Source organism: Vipera ursinii (assembly GCF_947247035.1).
Source record: "Vipera ursinii genome assembly, chromosome: 14".
Lineage (NCBI taxonomy): Eukaryota > Metazoa > Chordata > Lepidosauria > Squamata > Viperidae > Vipera > Vipera ursinii.
The window spans coordinates 1247071-1273017 of NC_139527.1; the positions used below are offsets into that span (position 1 = coordinate 1247071).

General features: G+C 45.6%; 1 protein-coding gene across 1 annotated transcript; it reads right to left on the reverse strand.

The window, feature by feature from the left end:
- Positions 1-76: 76 nt before the first annotated feature.
- KNTC1 (kinetochore associated 1) lies at positions 77-25464 on the reverse strand. The gene is made up of 63 exons (XM_083373693.1): positions 24581-25464; positions 23906-24026; positions 23694-23809; positions 23110-23182; positions 22736-22813; positions 22444-22478; positions 21798-21908; positions 21421-21514; positions 21244-21296; positions 20943-21055; positions 20533-20590; positions 20293-20391; positions 19934-19977; positions 19775-19840; positions 19198-19273; positions 18349-18468; positions 18160-18249; positions 17979-18047; positions 17746-17807; positions 17534-17645; positions 17140-17283; positions 16848-16904; positions 16655-16756; positions 16374-16490; positions 15913-16056; positions 15713-15811; positions 15519-15622; positions 14916-15021; positions 14648-14782; positions 14287-14409; positions 13634-13700; positions 13444-13511; positions 12738-13021; positions 12081-12253; positions 11385-11482; positions 11091-11232; positions 10921-10977; positions 10360-10523; positions 9990-10094; positions 9765-9893; positions 9523-9639; positions 9137-9246; positions 8589-8790; positions 8229-8318; positions 7555-7726; positions 7371-7429; positions 6915-7131; positions 6224-6297; positions 5306-5516; positions 4974-5083; positions 4454-4503; positions 4020-4098; positions 3704-3822; positions 3075-3210; positions 2857-2952; positions 2558-2614; positions 2344-2398; positions 2141-2204; positions 1623-1752; positions 1402-1491; positions 1118-1257; positions 750-840; positions 77-229 (listed from the first exon to the last, which is right to left on the reverse strand). The coding sequence occupies exons 1-63, from the start codon at positions 24794-24796 to the stop codon at positions 194-196; spliced, it is 6729 nt and encodes a 2242-aa protein (XP_083229819.1). The 5' UTR covers positions 24797-25464; the 3' UTR covers positions 77-193.
- Between the last annotated feature and the right edge of the window lie 483 nt (positions 25465-25947).

Genomic DNA, 25947 nt, shown 5'->3' on the forward strand with positions numbered 1-25947 from the left:
AATTTAACATGCTCAGGTGCCTTAAACTTCGATGAACGAGCAGGAGAGCCATGTTTTCACAGATTTATTTATTTATATTTATTTATTAAAGCATGGAGAATCTTTGCATCTCTCCTGATATAAAAACATTCAGTATTACAATGTTGCCCTGTACAAAAGGAAGGGAAAAAGGAACACCGCATCTTTGGGGGATTTACTGCAGAGTTTCTGCCAGCTCACTGAAGTACACCTGGAAGGGAATAAAAAGTGCCAAGGTAAGGTTTCTTCCAAGGGTCAGATAAAGATAAGTTTCCTTTAGGACTACATTATAAACACGATGCAGGTAGTCCTCAGCTTACGACCAAAATTGGACCCAAAATTTCTGTCCCTAAGTGAGACATTTGTTAAGTGAGTTTGTAATTTTGAATGGCCACTAAACAAACTCTTATAAGTCGAGGACTATGTACAACAATTAAGATTTTGTTCTGGGTAAAAGGCAAAGTGGAATTGAGTTCTGAAGCCAAAGCAAAGGCTGCATCACGTGATCCTTGCTTTCCCAGGTAATGGAAGTGTTAATCTTTTATTAGAGGCTTCTCATAGCCTAAGATAAATAGTTCACCAATTCCTGAATTGGATGACCAGGGCTGTGACTCGGCCTAGGAAATTTCAGCTGGTGGAGGGTGTTTTTGGCAGAAAAACAGAATAGCGTACTTCTTCTTTTTTCTTTTCTGAATAGGCCTTTCGGGGCGATTTAAAACACAACGGAGTACCTTCACAATCTTGGAAGCTGTCTGGTTTGGCGGGAGAGACACTTCAGGCTTTTGAAGATATTCTGTTACTAGAGACGCTGCCTCCTCTATCCTGCACAGCCAGAAAAGGGATGTTTAGGGAGAGACCTCTTAACCTGGCACAGTCAAAGACACATTTGCACAGAAGAGTCCTCTGTTTTCCTTAAGATATAATTTAGGGGTTACGGGAAAGGCAGGCTCCCCAGGAAAATTTCCCCAGGCGGTTTCCGAATTAGCACTTGACGGCTTCCCCAGGTTCCTGACGGAAAGGCGTGATAAGAACTGGGGATTCAGAGGCGTCTCTCCCTCTTCTGTACGAAAACCAAACAGAATCAGAAATCCAGACCTACCTGTTCTGAGCCACAAGTTTTTCAACCAGGCCTTTCACTTGGCCAGGACGCCTTTCCTGTAACTTCAGTAAGGGGAAATATTTGACATCCACCAAGTCTTGGCCTTCGTGTAGAATGTAGTCCAGGATTAAACTCCTAATCTGCAAAGCAGTGGGGAAGTTTGTTTGTTGGGAAATTTACTTGCTGCCCATCTCGTATCCGACGGCTCAAGCAAGCTCTGGAAGAGGAGCAGATGAACCTCTGGCCAGGTAGCCTTTAGTCTGACTGTGAGGCCGGAGTCCCACCTGTGAAGCCACACCGGCAGCCTCGCCCAGGCTCAGGTGCTCTTCCGTCTGCTGCAGCAGTCGCTCGAGGTCGGACGAGGACAGGAAGGCCTGTGGTGGGAAAACGGGGCCGGCTTGTGAAATCGCACCGGGAACGGCAGGAATATTCCTGGATCTCCTCACCCGAAGAGCATCCACATCGGGAGAGGCTCTAGGTGGGGAAGACGGGCGCCTTCGCTCACCTGGATCTGCTGGGCTCTTCTCTCCGGGTAAGGAATCAGCAGCAGGCATCCGAAAGCCAGGCCCACCAGGTCCAACTGGGCGTATCGCTTGGCAATCCCAGTTAAATCCAGGTCTGCCAGGACGGGACACCTTTGTGAAGTCGGAAAATGGTTACGTTGGCCATAAAAACCCAATAGCCAGATATCTGGATTGATAAGCCCTAAAACTCAGTTCTTGAAATACACGGCGAGAGGGTGGAGAAATTAGATTTGTTTTTTTTAAAAAATAGAAATAAAATAAAATGCTCCCATATATTAACAGCTCGTGATAGATACAGAGTTATCTGGCTGAGAACAACTCGGTTGTTATTACTGATAGGAAAAAGAACTGATTTTCCTCCCCCCTCTATGTTACACGTACTCGTTCTTTATACAGGAAGTCCTCAACAACGCTTCATTTAGTGACCACTCGGTTACAACAGCACTGACCATTTCACACGGCCGCTGCAGCACGCCCATAATTTTGTTCCTCTACTTACATCAGAAGCATCTTGAAACTCCTGCAACAGACTTCTAGTTGATCGACATTCGGTGGACATAAAGCTTTAAAAAAAAAAAGATTTCTGCAGGTGAGAATTCACTCCCCTCGGAGACGCTGCTGAATTTGCACCATCTGTTCTGAAGACCGGTTCTCCGTATGACGGCATGAAGGGAACAAGAAAACCCAAATGAGAACACTCACCTGAAAGAACTGGTGCCAGAATGACGCTCTGCCAGGCTCGGCTGTAATTTGGGATCTGCAGAAAGTCGAAAAGATTTTAAAATGCCGCGGAACAAAACTGGACCAGTCAGCCCATTGTGAAACAAGACAACCCCTTCCTGTTAATGATTATTTCATTAAAATAAGAAGAGTTAGTAGAAAGCATTTGTGCTTGACAGGGTAAAAATTTACGCACCGGCCATAAGGAATAAATGCCAGAGATCTCTACTAGAACTTTCCTCAAATAGTGGACCTGAAAAGCAATAGAGTAAAACGTGTGAACAGTATCTTATTAAACAGTGACAAAAACCTGAGTTATTCCCCACCACCACCCCTTTGCATAGAATTTGGGCTGCTTGGCAATAGTGGAGAGCAAGTCATTAAGCAAGTAAAAAAAAATAACTGAGGTTTGATTGCCATAATCCTACAGGCAAACCCAGCTAAACTTGCAATCAGTAAAAGAAATCAGTAAAACACAATGCAAAAGGGCCTTACCATTTTGAACCCCATTAGCTTCTGTAGCAAACCATTCCAAAGCACGGGATCATGCACTTTGTACTCCATGCAAAGTTCCGCCACCAGTTTGATTGCCTGAAAGTGGAAGTTTTGTGGGAAAGCAGAGATTGAACACCGATTCTACATCGGTGCTTCTCCACCTCAGCCGCTTTAAGCTCCGTGGACTTCAACTCCCAGAATTCCCCAGCCAGCGTCACCTTGGGTTCGTGACTGTGGTTCTTCCACAGCCCTTTAATCAAGCCTTCCTTCGGTGCTCTCTGGAAGGATTCGTAGGTGTAAGGAATGTTCAGAACTTCCAACTCTGCCAGGTAAATCAAGCATTTCATGAAGTTCCTGTTAGGAAGCAGAAAAGCAGAAAGACTCTTGGCCAGTTAAAAGGGATGACGGTTCTGATTTCGGAAGAGAGACAGGAAGGAGAGAGGAGCAGAGAAAACAGCTACACAATTGTAAAAGTTGGACCGAGGTAGGGACAGACCAGAATTTGCACTGGGTGGCGTATAGAAGCGATTACCCTTGCTTCCTACTCTATGGACAGGCTCACATTCAGGGGAAGATACTCTGCCACAATTAAACAATTAAATTCCCTTTAATGTAATTCAATGAACTGTTACTAGAAGTCTAAGGCTAAGTAGAGTTAGAACTAACATTTGTACCGACAGTTCGTTAGGTACCTAACCAACTTTCCCCACTGCCAAAAAAGCCCAGTTTACGGCTGAATTCTCACTGGGTGCCTGAGCACAGCCTATCTGCGTGTTGTTGCGTTGTTTTGGTTTTTTTTTTTTGGAAAATGTCACTAAGATCACCCCAAATGGGAGAAGACCCTCACCTGACTTTGTTCATGGGGATTTTGAAGAGCGACTCAACAGCGGCAGGATCCGCCAGGAAGAGCAGACACCGCAAAGCTCGGCTCCGGTGAGCGAAGGTCAGCTGGTTGACCCCTATGGGCTGAAACAAGGGGAGACGATGGGTCTTTGGGGGTTTGCGATGGTGGCAAATGCCTGTAGCTCAGCTGTTGGAGGAGGGTGGGGGTTCGTCCTCCGAGCCGGCTGGGGTATTCTGGGAATTGGAGTCCACCCAATCTTAAAATGGCTAAGGTTGAGAAACAGTGAATTATAGTATAGGAATTAATTATAGGGACTTACAGAGGTGCTAGACATGGCACATTCGTAAAGAATCCTTAACTGATTATCCACTGGGTAAAATTGAAGAAGGTATATAATTCTGCAGAAACAAAAAAAAACCCCAGCATTTTCTTTCTCATCAATCTTGATTATTTTCTTCGCGTAGAATAGGAGGTGCTAACCACTTCCTCAAGGTGGTAAATTTGGAGTAAGCCCAGTTGCCTCATGTCTTCAAAACCTGACGAATGGAATCCTTCCTTTTCTCTTGTGTGATTTTAAATCAGTTTTAAAAAAAAGAAATACAAGCACACGAATGACAACTTGTTTTCAAAACTGTGGTCTGGAGATTGCTAAGATCTCTTTTTTCCACCCCACTACACCTGGTTAAAAACCAGGCTATTTCCGTTGAAGGGAAACACACACATGCAACCTTGTGCTAGCCAGCCATCGCTTACCGCTTCAAATCTTCGTCCTCTTGAACATTTTCGGTACCCCCCGAGGCCTCCTTTTAAAAAAGCAAAAGCAAAAAAACCCAGGTTTTCTAATTTAATTTAAGCTTTGCCCCATGTTAAAATGCCTTTTCTTAGCTTTTGTTGTTTCCCTGGAGCTGGGGATTTAACGCTTTTGCGCAACTATGGCTTGTTCGGTAGATGAAGACCGCTGTAATATACTGCTCGAAAAAATAAAGGGAACACAAGATAAGACATCCTACTATTAAATAAAGTACATTGTGTTGTTTAAGTGTTCCCTTTATTTTTTTCGAGCAGTATAGTATTCCTGACGTTTTCTGCCTGGGTGTGAGCTACACAATGAAAGTAGGTGCCTTTTAATGAAATGTGTTAGTCTGAAAAGGTGCTAGGAGGATCCCGAAATTTTAGCAAAGGAAAGATGATCCCAGCAAGTGCTAATCCTGAAGGCCAAAGTGCTAATCACCTCAGACCACCTGGCTAGCCAGACAGAAGAGGCCGAACTTACCTCTGTCGGGAGGACGTTCGGACACAGCCATCTCTCCAGCAGGGTGTCCCAGATTTTCTTCAGATCCAGGTTGTTAATTTCTGCTATTTCTCTAGCAGCAGCGTGGATGTCTACCCAGAGAAGAGGACAAGTTTGTGAAGGACAAAATCTTCCTTTGTGTCGGACCGGTCTCAAGACGAACCTCTTATGTAAGAAAGGTCCTTAACGCTGTGTTGAGAAAGGCACAGCTTACTAGAAGTCGGGTTTGAGGTGAGACAGGCCTGACACTTTGCTCGCTTCTACACTACTGCCCTCAAAGGTGGTTCTTGCCAAGAGGCAGAGTCTGAGCTCACCTGGATAGTCTCTCCCAGTTGGATTTTGGATTCTCTCGGCGACGCTGCTGTGCTGATAAAGCAGGATGATCAGGTTGGCGGGCTTGCCAAGGAGCTTCTGATGGTCCTCCGAGTTCAGATTTTGAGCTGCCAACACGGCTTCCGTGGCTGCCTTCTTGTGCTGCCCCTGCAGCTTCTTCAGATGTAGCTGGGCCTTCTCGCGAGAGTCGTCCTTTGAGAAGAAGGTAGAACATCTTTTGCATCCCTGTGCCATTGGGATTCCATCTCCCTCTGCCAATAGGCCCCTTTGCAGCTGATTTTCTCAGACTTTCCAAAGTTCTTCAAGGAGGGCCCAACGGCAATCTCTGAATTGTCTTCCTCATTAACCATGAAACACTGGAAGAGTCTAAAACCCCAGGACTAATCCTTGTTTACCCTTCCCCCACCATCAGGGGTCTGCGGGGAGAGGCCACTGGTGTCCCTTAAATTTTGGGTGGAAATCTTAACGATTGTGGCGCGTGTTACGATCAAAAAGGAACTACCAATCTGCCTAAAAATGAACTACTAAATTTGTTGCAAAAGAAAATGGCAGCAAATGAATGACTGTGTAGAGCCTGTGATGAAGACTCGCTCTGTAACGCTCTGTAATGCCCCGATGGAGGGGTGTTTGTGTGTATGTGTGCACGACTGAGGGAGTATAGCAAAGCCTCGGTGGCAGCGTGATACAAGCGCTTGAAGCAGCTAAACCGCCAAAGCAGTCTATAGGAGAGGAAGCTAAATTCACCATTACTCCCAGGGAAGGAACCACAAGTCTGCTAGAATTCCCAGCGCCCCGTTCTTCAGAACAGGCTAGGACACCGATAGTTAGCAGTTTATACTATGCAACTCTGGGTGCAACTCTAAGCTATTCTCTGAAAATATGGAAAGGTTTCACCGTACCGTTACTGTTGGAGTCCTCAGCCATTTTTCTGCTAAGCTGAGGCAGACTTTCAGAGTCTGGACCTTGGCGGGCCCTGGAGGTAAAGCAGAGAAAAGAATCGGTTTCGTGGTCTCCTCTCTGGGTTTCGACGTCCAGCGTCTCCAGACACAAAACCCACCAGGTGAGGCAAAAGACCTTCCCTGCAGGACCCAAGAGATGGACAATAGCTGGCTTCATAAGGATCTATAGTTGAGAGGATGGATCTCATGGGAAGCCAAAAAGTGATTTTGGTTTGGCTCGGTCTGCTGAAGAACATCTGCCAACGGTAGGTTATTTAATAAAGAGTAAACCATGGCTTAACCCGGTTTTAAAGGATAAGGTTTCCCTGTCCAGTTGTATCCAGTTCCAGGGGACAGTGCTGATCCACATTTCCTGGCTGAGGGAACCAGCGTTGTCCGAAGACGCTTCTGTGGTCATGTGGCCAGCATGACTATATGCCGAGCTGCACAAGATGCCGTTACCTTCCCACTGAAGTGGTACCCATTTATCTACTCGCATTTGCATGCTTTCAAACTGCTAGGAGCTGGAGCAAGGAATGTGAGTTCACCCCATCAAGCGGTGCTTGGGTCTCGAACTGCCATCCTTCTGGTCGACAAGCCCAGCATCTCAACTGCTAGCTACTCTTAAAACCAGCATCCCTCTGGAACCAACCTGTTGGAAGCTCTTGAGCTATCTGGTGGGTGAGGGCTGTGGCCCATTCTGGGTTCGTGATCGACAGCAAGTACGACTGGACAGCTTGCATGGTTTCCTCCGTTCTCTTGTCCACTGGCCACAGGTGACCACTGCTTGTGGCTGCTAACAGTTTGGGCTTCAGCTGTTCTTGGAAAATGTGTTTCACAGCAGACACGTAGAGGTTATCCAAGGAAACCTGGACAAAAATAAACACAGCAGGAAACTGGCACCTGTAAGCTGGACCGGCCCCCAAACCGATGACCTCCGTCCACAACGTCCTTTTTCAGCAAACTTCGTGGACTGAAGCAGCAGCCTCAGCTGGAAAGTTGTAGCCAAAAGCAGGGTTTTCCTACCAAGTTTTTCCACCTTTTCATTTAAAGCTTTTGTGTTTCCTTCAGGGACTTAAAAGAAGAACAAAAGGTACCACCTTGTTACCTTCATGACTTTGCATATCAAAAGCAGCTTTGGGAAGGACTCCTGATTGATTTCTGCAGCTGTGGGGGGAAAAAACCCCAGTGATTTGGGGAAGAAGCAAGGGCTGCAAAGGCCGCTCTTAATTCTGAAGACATTTTAAAAAAACACCTTATGAATAACTTTTTTTTAACAAATGTGCACTCACAAATGATCTTCCAGAAGCACTGGGACGTTTTAAAGAAGATCAGATGGAAAGGCAGCCGGGTTTGAGCAGCTGGGGACAGGCAAAGGCCCTGATCAAAGAGGAATTGTTTTTCCAGATCACCCGGCGGAGAAAGTCTCTTATAGGATTTCAGGTGTTTTAGGAGCATGTTGGCCTGAAAGGAACATTCAAAACAATGTGAGTTACTTCTCTTGATTTGTTTTTAAAGAAACTATAGATACACACCACTGAATAACATTACACTCAACATTTGCACAGCGTGGCGCTTTAATGGAACACACAGAGCAGCATTCCTGGGACAAAACACCGTTTTCAGATATTGGCAGCCCTGCTTGATAAACCAGATCAGAAAATCAACTCCAAGAAAAGAAAGAAAAGAAAAGAACAGAAATAGACTGTATTAAGATCGGCTGCCGCAATTAGACTCTTGAAAGCTGATGGTCTCCGTACAGACCAGTGGATTAGGCGAGGGTCTGCTTCAGCCTTTGCCGAGGGTTATTGCAACGTGGAATTTAAAAATCGTTTTGCTTAGGGAAAGGCTCCTGCATGTTTGCCTCAAAATGCGTCTTCCTGCCTCTACAGCACTGTTTCTGACCCTTGGGTCGCCAACTCCCAGAATCCCCCAGGCAGTCCATGATAATCTAGCCTTTTCTTACCCAGTTCAATGGGAGGCCTACGGCTTGTCCTCCACTTCTTTCAATCACGGTCAAAAGAGTTTCAATGGCTTCATAGTTATATGGATCCACCTGTTTCCCCAGTCAAAAGCAAAGTGGAATGATCAAAAACTTTGTGATTAAAAGAGCTTCTTCAAGCAGTTCGTCCCTTAATTGGCGGTTAGGGGATCCTCTGTCCTACCCCCTCAGCACCCGCATCCTCAAGCTCAAATCAATCCAGTCCTTCCTCTGTGGGCCTTTATCATCTGTTGTATTAAACAGATAACTAGGATTGGGATATTTTAAATTTCCGGCTTAAATCAAACCAGCATCGTTCTTTCCGGCAAAACAACATTGTGTTACTTTGTGGAGCATTGTGCTGAGGCTGGTCACCAAGCCGGTGGTGCTGCCAAGCAACGGGATAGTCTCTATGGCTCTGGCCACCACCATGACGTGAGGCTCCTCCTTGGCACCCTGTTCCAATTCCCCTTTCACACGGCTGGCAAGCTGGAGTTGGGTTTCAATGTAGACCTGCAGGGCGGCATCTGTATCTAAGTGGAAGGCTCTGAAAAGCAAAATAAACCAGAAGGGAGAAAAGAGTTAGGGAGGGGAAGGAAGGAAGGAAGGAAGGAAGGGAGGAAGGGAGGAAGGGAGGAAGGGAGGGAGGGAGGGAGGAAGGAAGGAAGGAAGGAAGGAAGGGAGGGAGGGAGGGAGGGAGGAAGGCCTAAGTATCCTAATTGTATCAAGTATTTTGTGACATGCAATGATTTCTATATAAGAAAGATCAGGAAATACACCATGTAACTCCAGATTTGTTTTCTTAGTTGTCTGAATCTGGCTTACAGTTCTCGTCTTCAATGTACAGAACGGCAGGGCATTTTTCTTGCCCCTGTGGACTTCAGCTTCCTTACCGGCAGAATTTCAGGATGAGGCTGGTATCTGCATTGGGGTGTTGCACCAAGATCCTCAGAAGCTCCTTCTTCCTTACAGATGGCATCCTGAATATATTCTGGAAGGAGATCTTAAACACAAAGCACCCATTTCAGCATGCAGCTTAGCAAAAAGGCCTTTACGGAGTCCTGTTTTCCGACCTTTAATTTCAGGTCTTCCATTCTCGGTGCAGTGGTCAATGGTGACCTGAGATTCACTCTGCCTCCCCTCTGCCGCACAACAATCTATTTTATTTTTAGCGCCAGACAAAGGTGCGCCCTGCAGAATCCTAGGGCAAACAGAAGCAGCTAGAATTCCAGCCTGACCTTTGATTCCAGACTGGAATATGTCAGCAAAAGGGACTCACCCCAAGCTTCCCGAGCGTGAGGCCCCATTCGGCGTCTGTGACCAAGTCCTCAAAAGCTTGCTTCTCCTGGGGGTCTTCGTAGAGAAGGGCTAGCTGGCATCCCACAACAGCCACAGCCTGGGGGTGGGGAGGAAAACAGCCTGGGGGGTGGCCTTCCAGGGGTGCCCCTGAGGAGAGGCCCACCAGCTCCGAAGTCCTTCCTTGCGCATCTTTCCCCGAACAAAACAAGCTTCACAACTTACCAGGATCTTCTTGTAGTTCTGTGCCGTTTGGTTGATGATGTCCCAAAGTTTTCCAAATATCATCGCTCTGGGCAAGAGGGTGCAGTAGCCAAAGGCCAGCTGGTGGTCCACCTGGTGGCTGTTAAACACCTGTGGAGAGAGAGGCTCGGTTCCAAAGCCCCCCATTAACTGAAATGATCCCCCACCACCAGCACCGTTCTTGCTACCCGAAGGGCACAGACTCACCTTGTGCAACAAAGCCATCGTGATGCTCTGGGTCACTGAGGTCGAATTCTGCCTCATTGCCAGGAGGAACGTGCGAGCTTCCTCTAGCATTTTCTGGTCGTGCAGCTGACGGACGCAAAGCCAGGAGGAGGAACCAAATAGACATTTTTTTTAAAAATTATATCCGCCCTTTATATTTTGACAAATTGGGCAAACATACCCAACGCATCTTCCTCTTATTTTCCCTGCCACAACAAATCTGCGAGGTAGTGTGCTGAGAGGGAGGGACTGACCCAAAGTCACCCAGTTGGCTTTCGTGCCTAAGCGGGAACTAGAACTCACAATCCCCAGCTTTCCAACTTCGGTTGCTAGACCAAACCGGCTTTCTTACTTTTGTACTTAGAGTGAGATCCATGTTGTTGGAGATCATGTGCTGGAACAGGGATCCAAAAGAGTAGGAGATCAGCCCTAAAGCCAGCTCGTACTGGCTGCCTTCCTGGAGGCTGCTAAGCAGAGCGAGGATGGTGTTCTCGCACAAACGGTAACGGTTTTGTCCTATAGCAAAAAAAAAAAAAAACATGCTATAACACTAGAGGTTGGGTTTATACTGAACCCTTGGCCTTTGGGGGTTGACAGCCGACTGAAAGACATTTCAGCAATCAGTAGACTCCAGGAAATCAAGACAGTGACAGAAGAGAGAAGCATGGCTGGCTGGGGAATTCTGGGAGTTGAAGTCCATATGCCTTAAAGGTGCCGAGATTGAGACATACCCCACAAGAGGCTCTCCCGGCTGTCTTTCCGCCCACCGTTGCAGGCGTATTCCACGTTTTCCAAAAGGAAAAGCAAGAAGGAAGGAAGACCTAGCCCTCCACTGCTGTCTTGCCCACTTATCTTACTCAAACCTCACGAATTGTACAAGGCAGCTCAGTCTATGTAAGTCATCCTGGAGTACCTTGTTCGAATGAACAGTACGCCAGGCTGGAAGATTCCAGAGGAGCAGCTTTCCATTCTGCAAGAGAAGAGAATTTTATCCGGAATGAGCCCAAAAGCTTTCTGTGTTGAATTTTAAATGGGCTTAAAGCGAGTAAAACTCGAAGGAGAGATGGAGGAGGTTGAAGCTACCTGCCAGAGGCACAAGGGAGGAAGCAATTTTGTACGTGAAAGGAAGCACGGCGGGGGCATCGAGAACGGCCCCATCTTCGGTAAAAAAATCCTCAAATGTCCAGTCTGCATAAGGGTCTTTACTGGTGTCAAGAGAGGTTGCCTAAACAGAGAAGGTCACTTGGGTGAAAGCAAAGAGGCAGCCCTTTCCTCCCCCCCCCCATTATAAAAAACAAAGTTGAAATCCTCTCAGGCACAACCCACCGGGGACCGTTTCTTAATAAATACAGGGAAACCAAATATTCACTATTTTACCTGTGGTATAAAGACAAAATCTTCCATTTGGCATTTGGCATAAATTTCACAGGCAAATGAAGCGTATTTACAAAACTCCGAGAGATCTAGAAGAAGATCTGGGAAAGTTGGAGAAAAATAAATGTATTTTTAAAAGGAAAACGTTTTCTATTGTCACCCGACAGATTAAATTTCATCCTGAGGCAAATATAATTTTAGAGGAGACACTGAGCCGGCACATAGTATGCAATCACATCCCTCAGATTCCAGCAAGTTTTATTTTTGTACTCCAAAAATAAGCCGAGAGAAATGGCCAATATAATATGCGCTAGATTAAAATGTTCTCAGCAAAAAAAAAAAAAAGATCCAGAAAACCTGCATGCAGATTTAAATGGCGAAGGACCAAGGGGCTTCTGACTCCAGAGAGACCAAGATTTTGCTACTGAATTATCTTTTAAATCCTCCCTAATGAGGAACCTTATCCAACCCTAAAATAGCTCTCTTTTTGAGACGTTTTACTGTGCCAAATATATCGTAACATGAAATATCCCTATATTGGTCCTTCAATTAAAATTAAGGAGAAAAAGCCATCCACTTTGTAGCAGGCCAATTTTTAAAAGTAATTAAAACGGGAACCATGATGTAATTATTTACAGAGGTTTTGGGTTTTTTTTTAAAGTCAGCAGTTAACAAGCAAAGGCATTTCTAATTACTTACCGGGACTGCACAGTGTCGCTGCTTGGCAGGCCATCCTGTAGATCGTTTCTGGAAGATCTTGTCCTTCTGGCAACACCAAAGGAATATTGGACCCCAACATACGACAAAGCTTTTGAGACACCAGGAACAATAGACGTCCCGTCTCTTCATTTTGATGGGATTCATAAAAGTAACTTAATGGAATTGGAGGGGGGGGGGGAAAGGAAGGAGTTGTGCATCAGAAAACAAAGGAAACAATGGATGTAAGCTAATCAAAGCAGAGAAGCAACCTAGAACCAAAGAGAAATTTCTTAACAGTGAGAACAGTGGAACGGCTTATTTCCAGAAGTTGTGGAGGTCACTGGAGGTCTTCTAGAAGAAATTGGACTACCCATTGTCTTATAGGGTCTCCTGCATGAGTAGAGGGTTGGAGCAGAAGACCTCCACGGCCTTAACCAGTGGAAGGGCTTGCCTCCAGATGTTGTGGGTGCTCCATCACTGGAGGCTTTTAAGAGATTGGACAACTATTTGTCTGAAATGGTAGAGTGTTTCCCGCTTGTTTGATATTCTATGTTCTAAATCCCAGGGCTATCAAGAGGATTAACAACAGGCAAGCATCCAGATGTACTGATAATTATCAAGACATCGACTGCAACCCAGATTTTATTTTTTGCTCACCTGCATATCTGCAATGCCTCTTCAACCTTTCCATCGTCTAACACGTGGAGAGCCAACTCTGCCCCCATTTCGGCCTCTGACTTTTGCAGGAGGAACCCCAATCTGTACAGCCTCATTTGGGTCAACTCCTTCCTCACGCTGGGATCTCCCGGCTTGGTGTCCCCTCCTTCCTGATTTCTGCACCTCCTTGCTTTTCCGTAGGCTTGGAGGTGGTCTTCAAGGAGCTGAGCCAGCCGTGAGGGGTCGCAATAATCTCTGTGCGAAATACAGATATCGAAACATTCCTGAAGGAGAAAAAAGAAAATGGGGGAAGAATGGAAATTGTGGGCTAAGTTGTAGTCATAATTCGAGGACTAGCTGTGCACCCATCAGGAAAATGTGGGCCTCAGGAGCTCCTAAATCCCAAATCCAGTTATTCTCTCCTGCTAATGGATAACTCCCAAGTATTGTTATTTTTCCAAAGCTTGAAGTTTCCTACGTGCAACGAAGTCTCTTTATGTTACTCCCAATCAAGTGTTTTATTCTTCTCCTGAAGATCAGCCCCCTCCTCTAGTTCTCTACCCTGAGGGAATGGACAGGTGTTTTAATGCACACCCGTCCAGAGCTCCATCCGTAATTAAATTGGCTCTCAGGAATTACATTCCTGCCCCTGCAGACTGCAAGGAAAGCTCCTCGCAAGGTGTTTTCCACGCCACATTCATCTCACCTGCAGAGTTACCAGAATTTTAAAGGTTTCTAAATCTTTCTCACGGTCTTCTTTCTGAAAATGATTTTCTGTCCAAAAAAGGAAGGGGGGGGGGGGAAACGCAGGAGATGGGAAGAATAAGAAACATTATTGAAATATTCCCTGTTTTTTTTCATTTTTAAAAGAAAAACAGGAATCGTGCAACATTTACCTTTCTGGAGACTAAGCAGGAATTTGAGAATTTCCACCAAAGCCTTTTTCACCTGCAGGTGCATTTTCTGTTGGTGATACAAATCGAAGCAAAATAAGGAACGAAAGACGTAAGAAGCCAGATTCTCTGCACAGGAAAAAGACCTAACAGCAAAGTTCTGTTCTCAGCCAAATAAACCTGAGTCAACTCAAAGGTGCTTTTCCAAAAGGCAACTGGATTTTGTTTTTCCTTGAAGACATTTCGCTTCTCGTCCAAGAAGCTTCTTCAGTTCTGACTTCAGAAGTCAGAACTTAGGTCAGAACTGAAGAGGCTTCTTGGATGAGAAGCAAAACATCTTCAAGGAAAAACAAAGTCCAGTTGCCTTTTGGAAAAGCACCTTTGGGACCTGAATGACGGAGCATCGTCGACACACCTGAGTCAACTCAATCTTCTCACCACCCTTTATCTAATAATAAAGATAGATTGATCGCTCTTTTGGATAATAATTTAATATGTTCACCACCCAAGTCATGCTCTGATACAAGCCCCTATTTGTAAGCAGAATCTGGTTTTACTTGTCAATGTGCAGACTCTGGACAAGGATGAACCCTGAAGAAACAGGGCCCAGGACATTAAAAAAGCTCCCCCACCCCCACCCCACCCCAGAGACGGACCTTTTCTTCAACGTTGTCCACATCTTCCTCCAATTCAATTTTCCCCCAAATCAAGGTTCTCTCAGCAATTTCTACAGCTTCGGGCAGAGGCAAAGACTTCAGTAGATGGAGGACATCTTCTCCCTGTAAGCACATCCCAGGATTATGTTCAACCCTAACAGTACAGAGGGATATTAAAACACGGATATTAAAGGCTTCTAGTCTTGAGCGAGTCCATCTTGAACATTTCCACTGTTGGTGGTTAAGAAACGGGATGACTGGAGTGGAGTCCGCAGAATGCTCCTTTCTCACCCTCAGCCCCACCGCACGGACACCCATTTCGACGTTGAAGCACGCGAGCCTTTTGGAACCCGATCCACACCTTTCCTTTCTCGATGAGGTCCGCAACCTTCCAGACGTAGACTTCGGCAGCGGGCAGCACATACGCCTTTATGATTTTCAGGGCGTCTTCCAAAGCAGAAGGCGAGTTCTGTTTAAGGATGTATCTGGCCAGCATCTTTTGTGGGGGGGAGGGAAACCAAGCATCGGGTTAACAGAGCCCCTTCTTCATTTTTGGGTTTGGGTCCAATCTATGGGATGTTTCTGAGCTTTTATCAAGAGGGGTGTGTGCGTGTGTGTTGTTTCCTTACCGAAATCATCTGCTTATCGTTTAAAAGGTTGGTGTCTCGTATTCCGTAGCTCCGCAAAATCATCTTCATCTCCATCAGCCGGTATCCTTCCTCGAGCAGCTTCACCCTGCAAGGGAAAGGTGGCTCCTTTCACGCGGCTGCTGTGCACCATGGAGTTGGTTGTCCTGGGTAGCAGGGAGGTCCAGCCCAAAACTCCCGCCAAACAAGGCAACTCCAGGGCTTTTAAACGATGCGGGACCGCCGGCGGGCTCCAGTGGGCGGCTGAGCCAATACAGGCAGTCCTCGACTTACGACCACAACTGAGAACCCAAAATTTCTCTTGCTAAGTGAGACGTTTGCTAAGTGAGTTTTGCCCCATTTTACGACCTTTCCTGCCACGGTTAAGTGAGTCTGCTGAGAAGTTAGTCACCCGGTCATTGAAGTGACTCTGGCTTCCCCGTTGACTCTGCTTGTCCGGTCGCAAAAGAGGATCATGTGGGACCGGGACACTACGACCGTCGTAAACACAAACCAATTTGAGCAGGCAAACCTCTCAAGGCTGCAGAACTCTTCCCTTGAGTTGTCTCAGCCTCGTAAGTGGACTTTTGCCCATCCCTCTCTTACTTGGCATGTCCCATGCCCAGGTACCGCTGCACTAGGTCTTCCACACCCGGGCTCCAAGGAAGCACCGCGCTATGCATCAGGGCCAACACCCCGTCGAAGATCAGCTGGAAAGAAGAAGCCGATCATTACCCAACTCAAAACCTTTCCCCGCCTGCAGTTCGAAGCGGCAAGGTCCGCCTTCTGGCCTGCCTCACCTCTAAGTTGGACATGCAGCCCAAGAGTGCTATGGCTTTGGCTTCCCACGTTGTGTCAAAAATGGACGACGATTGTGTGCAGTGCCATAGCAGCAGGTCCTGGGTATGGTGAAGGATTCAGAAAGAAGCAGTTTAGGAGCAAAAAAAACACAAAAAACCTAACCCAACAAAGTCAACCCGAATCGGGAGCTTGCCTCTACCTTTATGTACTGCAGGAGAACTTCATCTTTTTCTAGGCGATGGCGACACATGTACGGTTCAATGTACTTCTCTAAAGCCACAGGAAGCAGTTCGGCGGCCAGGATTTTGTCAAGCATAGAGAACACAATTGAGTTTGCAGTTTTCTAGTGGATAGGGGGGAAAAAACCAAGGCTGATCATTTTCAGAAGAGAACTGGATCCACACAACTTTGGCAGCTGAGCACAGGTCGTCTTCACAACGATTTATTACCCATTTTTTAATATCCCACTCTCGAGGATTTGGGGATGGCGTAAATATCGTGTTACATCCCGAGAGCCACCCGTCAGGGCACCGCTGCTTTAAGGGCCAACGGAGGTTGAAATCTTATGCTTGTCGCCCCAACTGCAAAAGCTTTTGACAGACACCCCCCGAGTCTCTCCTTACAAATGTCAGCTTCATGTGGGTTTATTTTTCCTCCTACCTTTTCAAAGTCACAGAGAGCCAGCCTACAGTTGTATTTCCTGTACAGATCTACCAAATTCTGTAAGGCGCTGACCAGATCCATCAGGCTCCGGATCTCCTTATTGTCACTGTCCTTCTGAAAAACCAAACGCAGCCAGGTCTGTTTTTCTAGAGGCAAAACTTCACTTTGTTCTTGGTTTGCCATCTGCATTGCTTAGATCGGCGTTTCTCAAGCTTTGCAGCTCCTGAGCTGTGTGGGCCTCAATTCCCAGAATTTCCCAGCCAGCCAAAAAGACTTACCAAAAAGTCCCAGTGGGAGAAAGATGCCAGTCCAATATCACTGACATCTGTGCTGGTAAAAAACACCTGTGCCAGCTCAAGGCCATTTTCTGGCCAGTTGGCCTGTTTGGAAAAAAAAAGGATAGCATTCGTCACTTTTGGGGTGAAGAATAAGGCTGCCTCTGAAGACCTGGGGCAATTAAAATGTGCTTACTTTGTCGGTCAATTCAAGGCTTCGAGCATGATCTTCTAACCACTTTGCTATTGTTTTCTGGGGAGGAAAAAAAAAGGTTACCAAGCTAGGCTACGTATTCATCTTATACCCAGAGCCTGGATTGGACCAATTAGACCACAAGCAAGCATAGCTGGCTGAGGAATTCTGGGAGCTGAAGTCCAGAAGTCGTAAAGTTGTCAAGGTTACAGATCTCTGCCCTAAGTAAGGCATCCTCTCCTTTTTCCGAACAACCTGTGTACTTTCCCCTCGGCTCCTCCTCACAGGATCTTACCTGCCCATGAGGCAGAACTCGCCTTACGAAAGGAAGAAGAACCTCCTTAAGCCACAGACCCAGCTCTTGGAGAGAATGAGTCCCAGAGATTGAGTTGAGCAGCTCATCCAGCATTTCCTGGCTAAAGCTTCTTTCCAACTCTGCCTGGTGGAGAAAGAGACAGGTTCTGACAACCGAGGGGCTTGTGAATGGCTTAAATATGGGCTGGAAAAGGTGAAGACTGAGGAGCTGCTGGCTTAGAGTCCAGTTCTCACAAAGAGCCTCTTGGGACAAAGGTTCAGAAACACACCTTCCTATAAATCTGACAGAGCCACCAGCCTCCAGTATGGAAGACATTCTAGACGCCGTAATAGTTCACCTCAACACGGAAGAAACACACCTGGAAGCCACTTACCTGATGCCTTAACCAGAGATATTGGGCAGAAGAGAGCTTTCCTCCTCTGAGTTGTGAAAGGATATAGCTGAAGACGTTCTGATTGTTGACAAACTCTAACCACGTCGTGCCGCTGGGGAGGAAAAATGCAGTCAACATCCTCTTGTACGGAGACCCGCAAACGCCGATACAAAAAGGGAGGCGTTACTTACAACCAGACACACCAACCCCACCTGTATTTCTCTGGCCCAAAAGCCTCATAAAAGGTGGCCAGTTTTGCTTGCATTCGCAGCACCTGCAAAAAAAAAAAAGCAGAAAGTCCTTCAACGCTAAAACACGCAAAAAGCAAAACACTCCTGAAATTTTTTTTAAAAAAAGAACAGAACAGAACAGAACTTGAGAACACTATATCTGATCTCCACCACATGGAAAGCACAGATTTGTGACGCTGTTGGCTTCTCTTTACCTCTGTGAGGAGTGAGGCAGGATCCACGGTTTTGAAATGGGTAACAGTTGCATCTTCTTTCTTTTGGGTCTGAGAAGGATCAGGAAAATGCTGTCTTTTATTTCTTGTTCGGTGCCCCAAAATCTCAAAGGCCCTAAAAATCGAGATCCCCGATTCTGTGAACGCACCAGCCGAAACCTACCCTCGTCCGAGCATAATTCAGCATTTCCTGAGCTGTTTCATAGGTCAGCCAAGGAGTATTTATGCAATACTCAACCACAAATGAGTTATCCTAGGGAGAAGGAAAGCAAACGTTTTTGAAGGGCAGGGCAGCAAGTCACTCTCCGCCTTCCAAATATTTGTACTTACTACGCACGTAGGAAAGAGTTACCTTTATTTTATCCAAGGTTTCTTTCGCTTGAAGTACAGGGTTTCGCCAGGCTGACTGATCCTCACCACCAGCAGAAGCCAGTCCTTCCAAAATAGCATTCGCCTTCACTTTGTAGACAAGCTATGTTTGTTAAAAGAATTGGGTTAGGGCAGGGGTCGGCAACCTCGGCTCTTTTATGACTCGTGGACTTCAACTCCCAGAATTCCTGAGCCAGCTATGCTGGCTCAGGAATTCTGGGAGTTGAAGTCCACGAGTCATAAAAGAGCCGAGGTTGCCGACCCCTGGGTTAGGGTATTAAAAAGGACTTTAGTTGTCCCTTCAAGCTTTTCCTTTCCCACTGTTCAGCTAGCTTAATGGGATGCTAATTAGGTTTTTACATTGCCGGTTTAGATGTCCCTCACCTGCCGTGACATCACCATCGATGCAAATGATGTACAGACAGTCCTCAACTTACAACAGTTTGCTTAGTGACTATTCAGTTAAGACGCCACCGGAAAAAAGTGACTTCTGACCTTTTTTCACACTTACGACTGTTGCAGCCTTCCCCCTGGTCCAAATGTGATCAACATTCGGGTGCTTGGCAACTGACAAATGACTCACATTTATGACGGTTGCAGTTCCTGACTGAACGACCGAAGCGATTCACTTAACAAACATGGCAAGAAAGGTCGTAAAACGGGGCAAAACTCACTCGACAAATTTCTCACTTGGCGACATAAAGTTTGGGCTCAAACTGTGGTCATAAGTCAAGGACTGCCTGTACGTTGCACAATTTGCACAAGAACGTCACAACGCGCACGTCATCCCTCCTTAGCAGGGGGCGAAGGAGAATTATTGGCGGCCCATTACCTCAATTTCCAGTCCAAACTGAAGAGCGAAACTCTCGGCCTCGGCAAACTTGTGCTTGTGGAGTAAACGGCTTAGTCTAAGGAGAAAAACACCCAGTCCTTTGAGGCCAGCAAGAAAAGGCCGCCTTAGCTCTGTGGTTCTCAGCCTTGGACTTCAAATCCCAGAGTTCTAGTCAGCATAACCATCGATGAGAACTCTGGGAACTGAAGTCCCCCTGCCTGGAAAGGGCCGTGGTTGAGCAACACTCCTCTAGCGCACATCTGCCATTATTTTGCTGTGCAGTTGCAGGACAAACGCTGACTTGTTCTGGCTGGGATAAAATTCTGTCTTTGAGAAGGGAAGTCTCAAACCTAAAGGCCAGGGAGGGCTTTACTGTACGTTCTGGGTTGCTACTTGCTTTTTCTGCCAAATAAAACGGCCCGGGGCCTTCGATCCTGTTGGTTTCCAAAGGAAGAATGCGGCATGGATAGGAAGTCTTCCCAAGTGAAACCAACAGGAATAAAAAGTGGCTTGCTTTTGCTTACTTATGCCCCCTCCGGCGTTTGGGTGGGGCCAACAGCCAAACCCCCCCCCTCACCTGTTCTCAGGTAAGGCTTCGGTCAAGCTTCGCACTAGCAGAAAGGAGACCGGATCAGCCGAAGATCTAGAAAGAAACACGTGGTTCAAGACAAGAGCTGGAAGGACAATGGGCAAGCCAGTCTCCTCCCATCTTGATATAATTCAAGGGCAAACTTACTTTTGATTGTTTTCGTACATTCCCTCCATAAAGTAAATTGTATCCTGTGGGATAAAGAAGACTTAGAAAGCATTTGGTGGTTCCTTCAATAATCAACAGCCTTATTTCATTGTTTGACTTGAGGTCACCATCTTTTAATTGTGGTTTATTCCCAAGTCACCAACACGCGAAGCGTAGGGTAGCATGAAATGAGAATTCAGAAGCCACAAACTGGGATTCCTTCCTGGTAGGCCGATTTGAAAGCGAGCCAGTTTGGCTTGGTTAAAAAAAGGTTGAATTTCCTTTCGAATCCAAAGAACGCATTTCCTGTTCGTATTTTCTCACTCGCTTTAGCATCAAAAGACCAGAGAGTTGCCTACCGTATTTATGACACTCTGCACCAGCGAGGAAACGGGGGTGACTTCCAAAGCATACAGCTGGTGCATGGCTGGCAGTGAAAAAATCACAATGCTCTTCATCTAACAAGACAGGAAGATCAAAAGGGGGGGGAGCCCTTCCTGAAATAAATTCTGTTATTAGTCGGAGACCCAATTTTATAGGTCAAAGTCAACCAGGTTCAGCTGGAGACAACATCTTTAATAAAATTTAAAAGTGAATACCTGTCCAACATGGTCCGGTGTTGTCAGAGCAACCAGCTTAAGATTGGCAGTTCCCAGTCTTGAGACGAAAGAAAGAAAGAAAGAAAGAAAGAAAGAAAGAAAGAAAGAAAGAAAGAAAGAAAGAAAGAAAGAAAGAAAAGAAAAGAAAGAGAAAGAAAGAAAGAAAGAAAGAAAGAAAGAAAGAAAGAGAAAGAAAGAGAAAGAAAGAAAAGGGAGGGAGGGAGGAAGGGAGAAATGACCACTGGAATGAGCTAAACCTCCACCCAGGTAAGGCTGACATTTTCAGCCTTTAAAGGTGCTTTTTTATTCCTCCCCATTGCAATTTACGGCCTGTAGGAGAAAGGAAGCCTAAAGATCAACCGTTTTTTCCTAGCCTTCTCGAGGGTTTGTGCCTTAAGGGGAGACATTACCTTCCTCCTGCCGAGAAATCCGATTCGGAGGTCAAAAGAAATTCTTCAACGTGAACGGAAGGGCAGTCCCAAGTCAGAATCAGCGAGTGGAGGTCCCACAAGGACAGCACATCCTGCAAAAAAAAAAAAAGGAAAGAAGAAAAAGACCTATTTTAACATTTCATGCCATCCGTTAAGGACTACTTGTCGCAAGTAGCTGGGTGTGGATTCCAGGGCGTTCTCAATGTAGGACCAGAATTGAGCTCGGAAAATACTGGCTCTTCCGCCGAGGTATTTCTAAAATCAGTGCAGACATACGTGCCTCGTCATCTAAGACAAACAGCAAGTTCTCCACCACCTGAAGCTTCCTTGCAGCTGGAGAAGGGAACAAAACACATCGAAAGGCAAAAGATACAATTTCCTTCTTAGAAAGCCAAGTATTCAAAAAGCGAACAGTGAGGGGCCTAAGGACGGTATTGAAAATGCCAGAATCCCCTACCTCGAATCAAGCTTGAATCAGCAACATCTTGAATAGAAACCAGCTTTTTATTGGGGTTCACTTCCCACACAGACATCACACAATTGCCGACCCCCTTGAAGAGAGGAAATGTTGATATCAGAAACCTTTTGCTTCAGGGCAGAAGTTTGCAAGTCAACCCAACTCCCATTTCTTCTCAGGTAAGCATCTACAAAGCTATTTACTTAGACCCGGGAACCTCAAGGCAGATAGATCCAAGACAGATCAAAAGTTTTGCCAACTTTCCCTCTCCTGAATTCAGAGCCAAGTGCAACGTGCCATAGGATCATTTCCATGCTTTTGAAAAAACGCCAGTTGAAATTGTACCTTAAGCAGCATTCAAATAATGTTTGTGTTACCCCTATTATCAGCGCAAAGGTGTTGGTGGTGTCCTTTGTCGCAGAAGTGAAGCAGCCGGCCGTGTGGTAATCATCTACTGCAATGAAGCAGGTTTCCACCTGACTTGTTAACTGTAAGAACAAGACAGCCGTTCAGATAGTCTAGCAATAGTAATCCAGACTTTAGGTAAAATCTGGGATAATTAAAAGAATTCAAGCACAAAAAACACACACTTCCTCAAATCAGCTATTAGATTTAGATGCATATCATTTATTTTTTACACAAGGGGCCAACCCACCTGGACCCAAACAAAGCGTGTTTGAGCTTCAGCAGGCGGCACCATGTGAAAAGAACACCTATTAAATTGGCACTGGGCACCTAATATTTTTATGCAAACCTCCCTTGGCAGCACCTGGCAGATCTCGCACAAATCATTTTTGTATTGTTGCCACCAGAACAGCCAGAAATAGACCTCACCTTGAAGGAGATATTATATTTTAAAATGATACAACTGGCTTTCTGCCTTGTGAATAGACACATCCATCAGCGAAGCAGAAAAGGGAGGTCTAAATTTGGAAAATGCGTGCGTGCCTGGTTGCGAATCCCGCTCATTTTTTTTTAAAAAAAGCAACATTTGCAGTAATATTGATCAAGAGCCTCAGATACCTTCTTGGCAGCATTGGTGTCCATTTCGATAATGGCTGCATAAAGAAAAACATTCATATTTTATCAGTAATACTTTAGAAAGGTTTTTTTTATAAAGTCCAGTCACTATACATCTGTTTGGGCTGAAGTACACAACAGCAGTGACATAGCGGCTAAGGATATATGAATGAAACTGCCACCAGCTCAGATCTGCAAAATTCAGATATCGGTTTACTTAGAACTCTTCAGGAAGTACAAAAAGTTGCATCTCTTAATGTCTTATGGGGTTGGAACTTACAAAGTCTAGGCTTACCTTTCTGAATGTTGGCAAGTGGAATATTCATAATACAGAAAAAGCCTCTGCTGGTCAGAATAAATGCATGATAAATACCTATAAATTAAGCAGAGAACATTATCAAGCAGCATTCCCAACCCAGATAACTCCATCGGTGTATTTTTGAGTCAAGGAATACCTAATCTCTAGGTATGAACAAGGAATAAAAACATCTCTCCTTCCTCTGAACGAAGGCCAAAGAATTACATTGGGTATATAAACAGAAAACCAGTGTTAAGATTTGCAGAAGAAACCACAAGGCCACAAAAAAGCTCCTGGTTTCCTTCATGGGCCAAATTCTGAGACTGACCACCACAACTTGCAAAATATATTTTCAAAGGTACCAATCTTACCATCCACGGAACTGTCCATTTCTAGAATGAGATCCAAAAAGGCCTTTTCATCGAAAGAACTTTGAACTAACGCCTAGAAGTGATTTCACCCAAAAAAGAAAAAAAAGCATCATTGTAATTACAGTTGGAGTTAATGGTGTTATGTATTTTCATATACTGGTGGAGACTGAATCTTCCAAAGGTATCTGGTTCGGCTTGAATGAAAAAGTGAAAAAAGCTTCAAAGAGGGCCCAAATATGAGTGTTCATATTTTCTACCGAGTGTGAAAAAAGTAGAAGCCCTTAATTACGCTTTCAACTTCTTCATTATGGCTGTGGCTAAAGTTAATTGTATTTTGGAGAAAGACGTTTGCTGCGAAATTAGCGACCAACTTTTTCGTATGGTTAGTTTTCGCAAGGAAAAAAGCCACAAAACTTTCAGCCTCTTCACAGACCTTTCCTAAAAGGGAAACAGGACTAAGGAAGGGGTGAACTCAGAACTTCCTTGCCCTGTGCTAAAACTGTAGCTTAGCATCCTGTACCTTTATTTCTCAAATACAAGAAGTGACATTTTTTACAAGAATGGGCAAGAAATAAGCAACGTGCCTTAGTCAGCAAGGTCTGTTTCGAAGATACGTGAATCAGGTGCAAGTTCCCGCTTCTTTCACCTGCGACAAGGAACTGTCCTTCGTGACACAAGCCAACAATGTCCACCTTCGTTTCTGAAAGGTTCACAAAGCCAGCCATGTGTTATTGCGAGTGATGATGAGGACCCCCAAAAGAAAACACTTAATTTGTGGCCCCATCTGGAAACTCACCAAAATGAATAAACATTTTAAGAGTCTGACAAATATTGTCAAGTGCCACCACCATCCTGTCAGCCACCAGCACACAGCCATCATTCAAACAGTAGGCATTTAATTCCGGGTTAGATAAAACCTGATCAATTAAAAAAATACATATAAGAAATGTCCACATAGACAGATTGATTTTTAAAAAGCACACCAAGAACCAATCAGCTTTGTATTCTTGGCATATCTGTCAACAGATTAAAGCAAAAGAATTAGTGCAGCTATCAATAACTAATGCACGTTGTGGCTAGACATCCATGTGTAGGTACCCTTCAAGTTACAACCATAGTGGAGTCTAGAACTTCAAATCTGGGTTGTAAGTCCCCTTTTTCAGGTTGGTCGTAACCCTGAAGTCGCTAAGTGACCGGTCATAACTCAAGGACAGCCTGTACTATTATAATAGAGTGGTAGGCCTGCGCATTTCTTTTTTATAGTTACTAGATCTTTGGATTGAAAATCAAAAGGGATCTCACACCAGCCTTCTCACAAAAACATAAAGAGGTGTGTTTTTCTGGGTCAGGAAGTGACCGGCCACGCAACCCAGGGAATACACAGCAGCATCGGGTGCTTATCCTGATTTGAGACCTTGTGGTTTCCCGCTGCACCCAGAGCCACTGAGATGGGTCCTTAAGGCTGTGCTACCTTTTGGGATGAGGTTATTTTCACCAGCGTGTTCATCTGGTAGAGCGCACTTCCACATTCCTGCCTGGAACTTATGCTCAGCTGCCCGCTGCCCGTATCGTCGCTCATCAGGAGCTCGACGTTGTCCCACATCTTTACTCCTAAAATGCAATATCTTTCCTGCGTTATCTGATTATAAGATTCTCTAGCAAACATTTTTAATACTGGGTCCTTCATCCATTGACCTTGTCCCACATCATTGGAGGACAATGTTCTGTCCGGAGAAAGTCAGAAGACAAACAACGAAGCCATAATGTGCATTAAAGCAAAGGAAGCCTTTAAATGGTGATCTGAGTCGGCAATGTTGCAGGATCCAATCTGGGTCGATCACCAGGACTGGGTGACTGACCCAGATTGAATCCTTCAACATTATCCTGGGTTGAGTTTGCAACATCACGGATTTATTGGTAGGACCTTTCCTCAAGGCAAGAAAGTTAGGATTATTATTTTTTTACAAGCAGCCTGCCTGAATTTCTAAATCAAACCTCGCTTCAAAAAAGGTGTGTGTACTTTTAACAGCAGAATCAATATTTTTCACTCCATGCTCCAGAGCTCAGCGTCTCTAAAATGATTTCCCCCTGTAACCCACAAATAAGCACCGCCCGGTGGTTATAATGTCATTTTTCTGGATTGCGCCTCCTTGAACTTAAAAGTCTGTTGAAGCTTTTTGATGACTTTTTTTTAAGATCAAAGCAGCTAGACTGTTGTAACTAGACTGCATTGCGTCTCTGCATCATATACGCGTGTATGTAACATTTATATTTACGTGGTTACCCTTTGAGAGCTGTATGCAACGAAGTCTCATTTTAATGGAGCGATGTCCATTTAAAGCGACAACAAAGTTATGATTCTATTTTAGTCTCTATTCCAGGAGAAGCTACGGAGCAAAACATGCACGCACATCCCACAATAAAGCTTCACCGGGTGAGCTCTCACCGGCGGGCCACCTCTTACCGACTTACGCCGATCCCGGCTTGGAAGGAGGAGAGGAGACCGCGCAGCGACCCAACCACCCAAGTTCGAGCGCAACTTTTGGTTTGGCGGGAGTTTTCCCAGCTGTTCGGGGGCGGGGCCTAGCCGGCTACGGCGCTCCGCAGGGGCCAATCTTCCTCAAGAGAACGGCGGCCCAAGCCGGGGAGATAGAAAAAAGGTAGAGGTGTCCCGTCCATTCTGATTCTCGTCCCCTTTCGGGAGGGGCGCTTGAGTGGCTTTTCCAGGTTTTCTCCTGGTCCTTCAGCTCCCGATGCGTCCAAGGGCAAAACCCAGGACCGGGGTAGGCAACCTCGGCTCTTTTATGAGTCATGGACTTCAACTCCCAGAATTCCTGA

Excerpts from the sequence above, each read along its gene's own strand:
- KNTC1 (XM_083373693.1), bottom strand. The coding sequence starts at position 24,796 with ATGAAGGACCCAGTATTAAAAATGTTTGCTAGAGAATCTTATAATCAG. Across the intron at positions 19,841-19,933 it reads ATGTACGAAAACAATCAAAA|ATCTTCGGCTGATCCGGTCT; the intron begins GTAAGTTTGCCC and ends GTTTCTTTCTAG. Across the intron at positions 18,469-19,197 it reads AGTTTGGACTGGAAATTGAG|CTTGTCTACAAAGTGAAGGC; the intron begins GTAATGGGCCGC and ends TAACAAACATAG.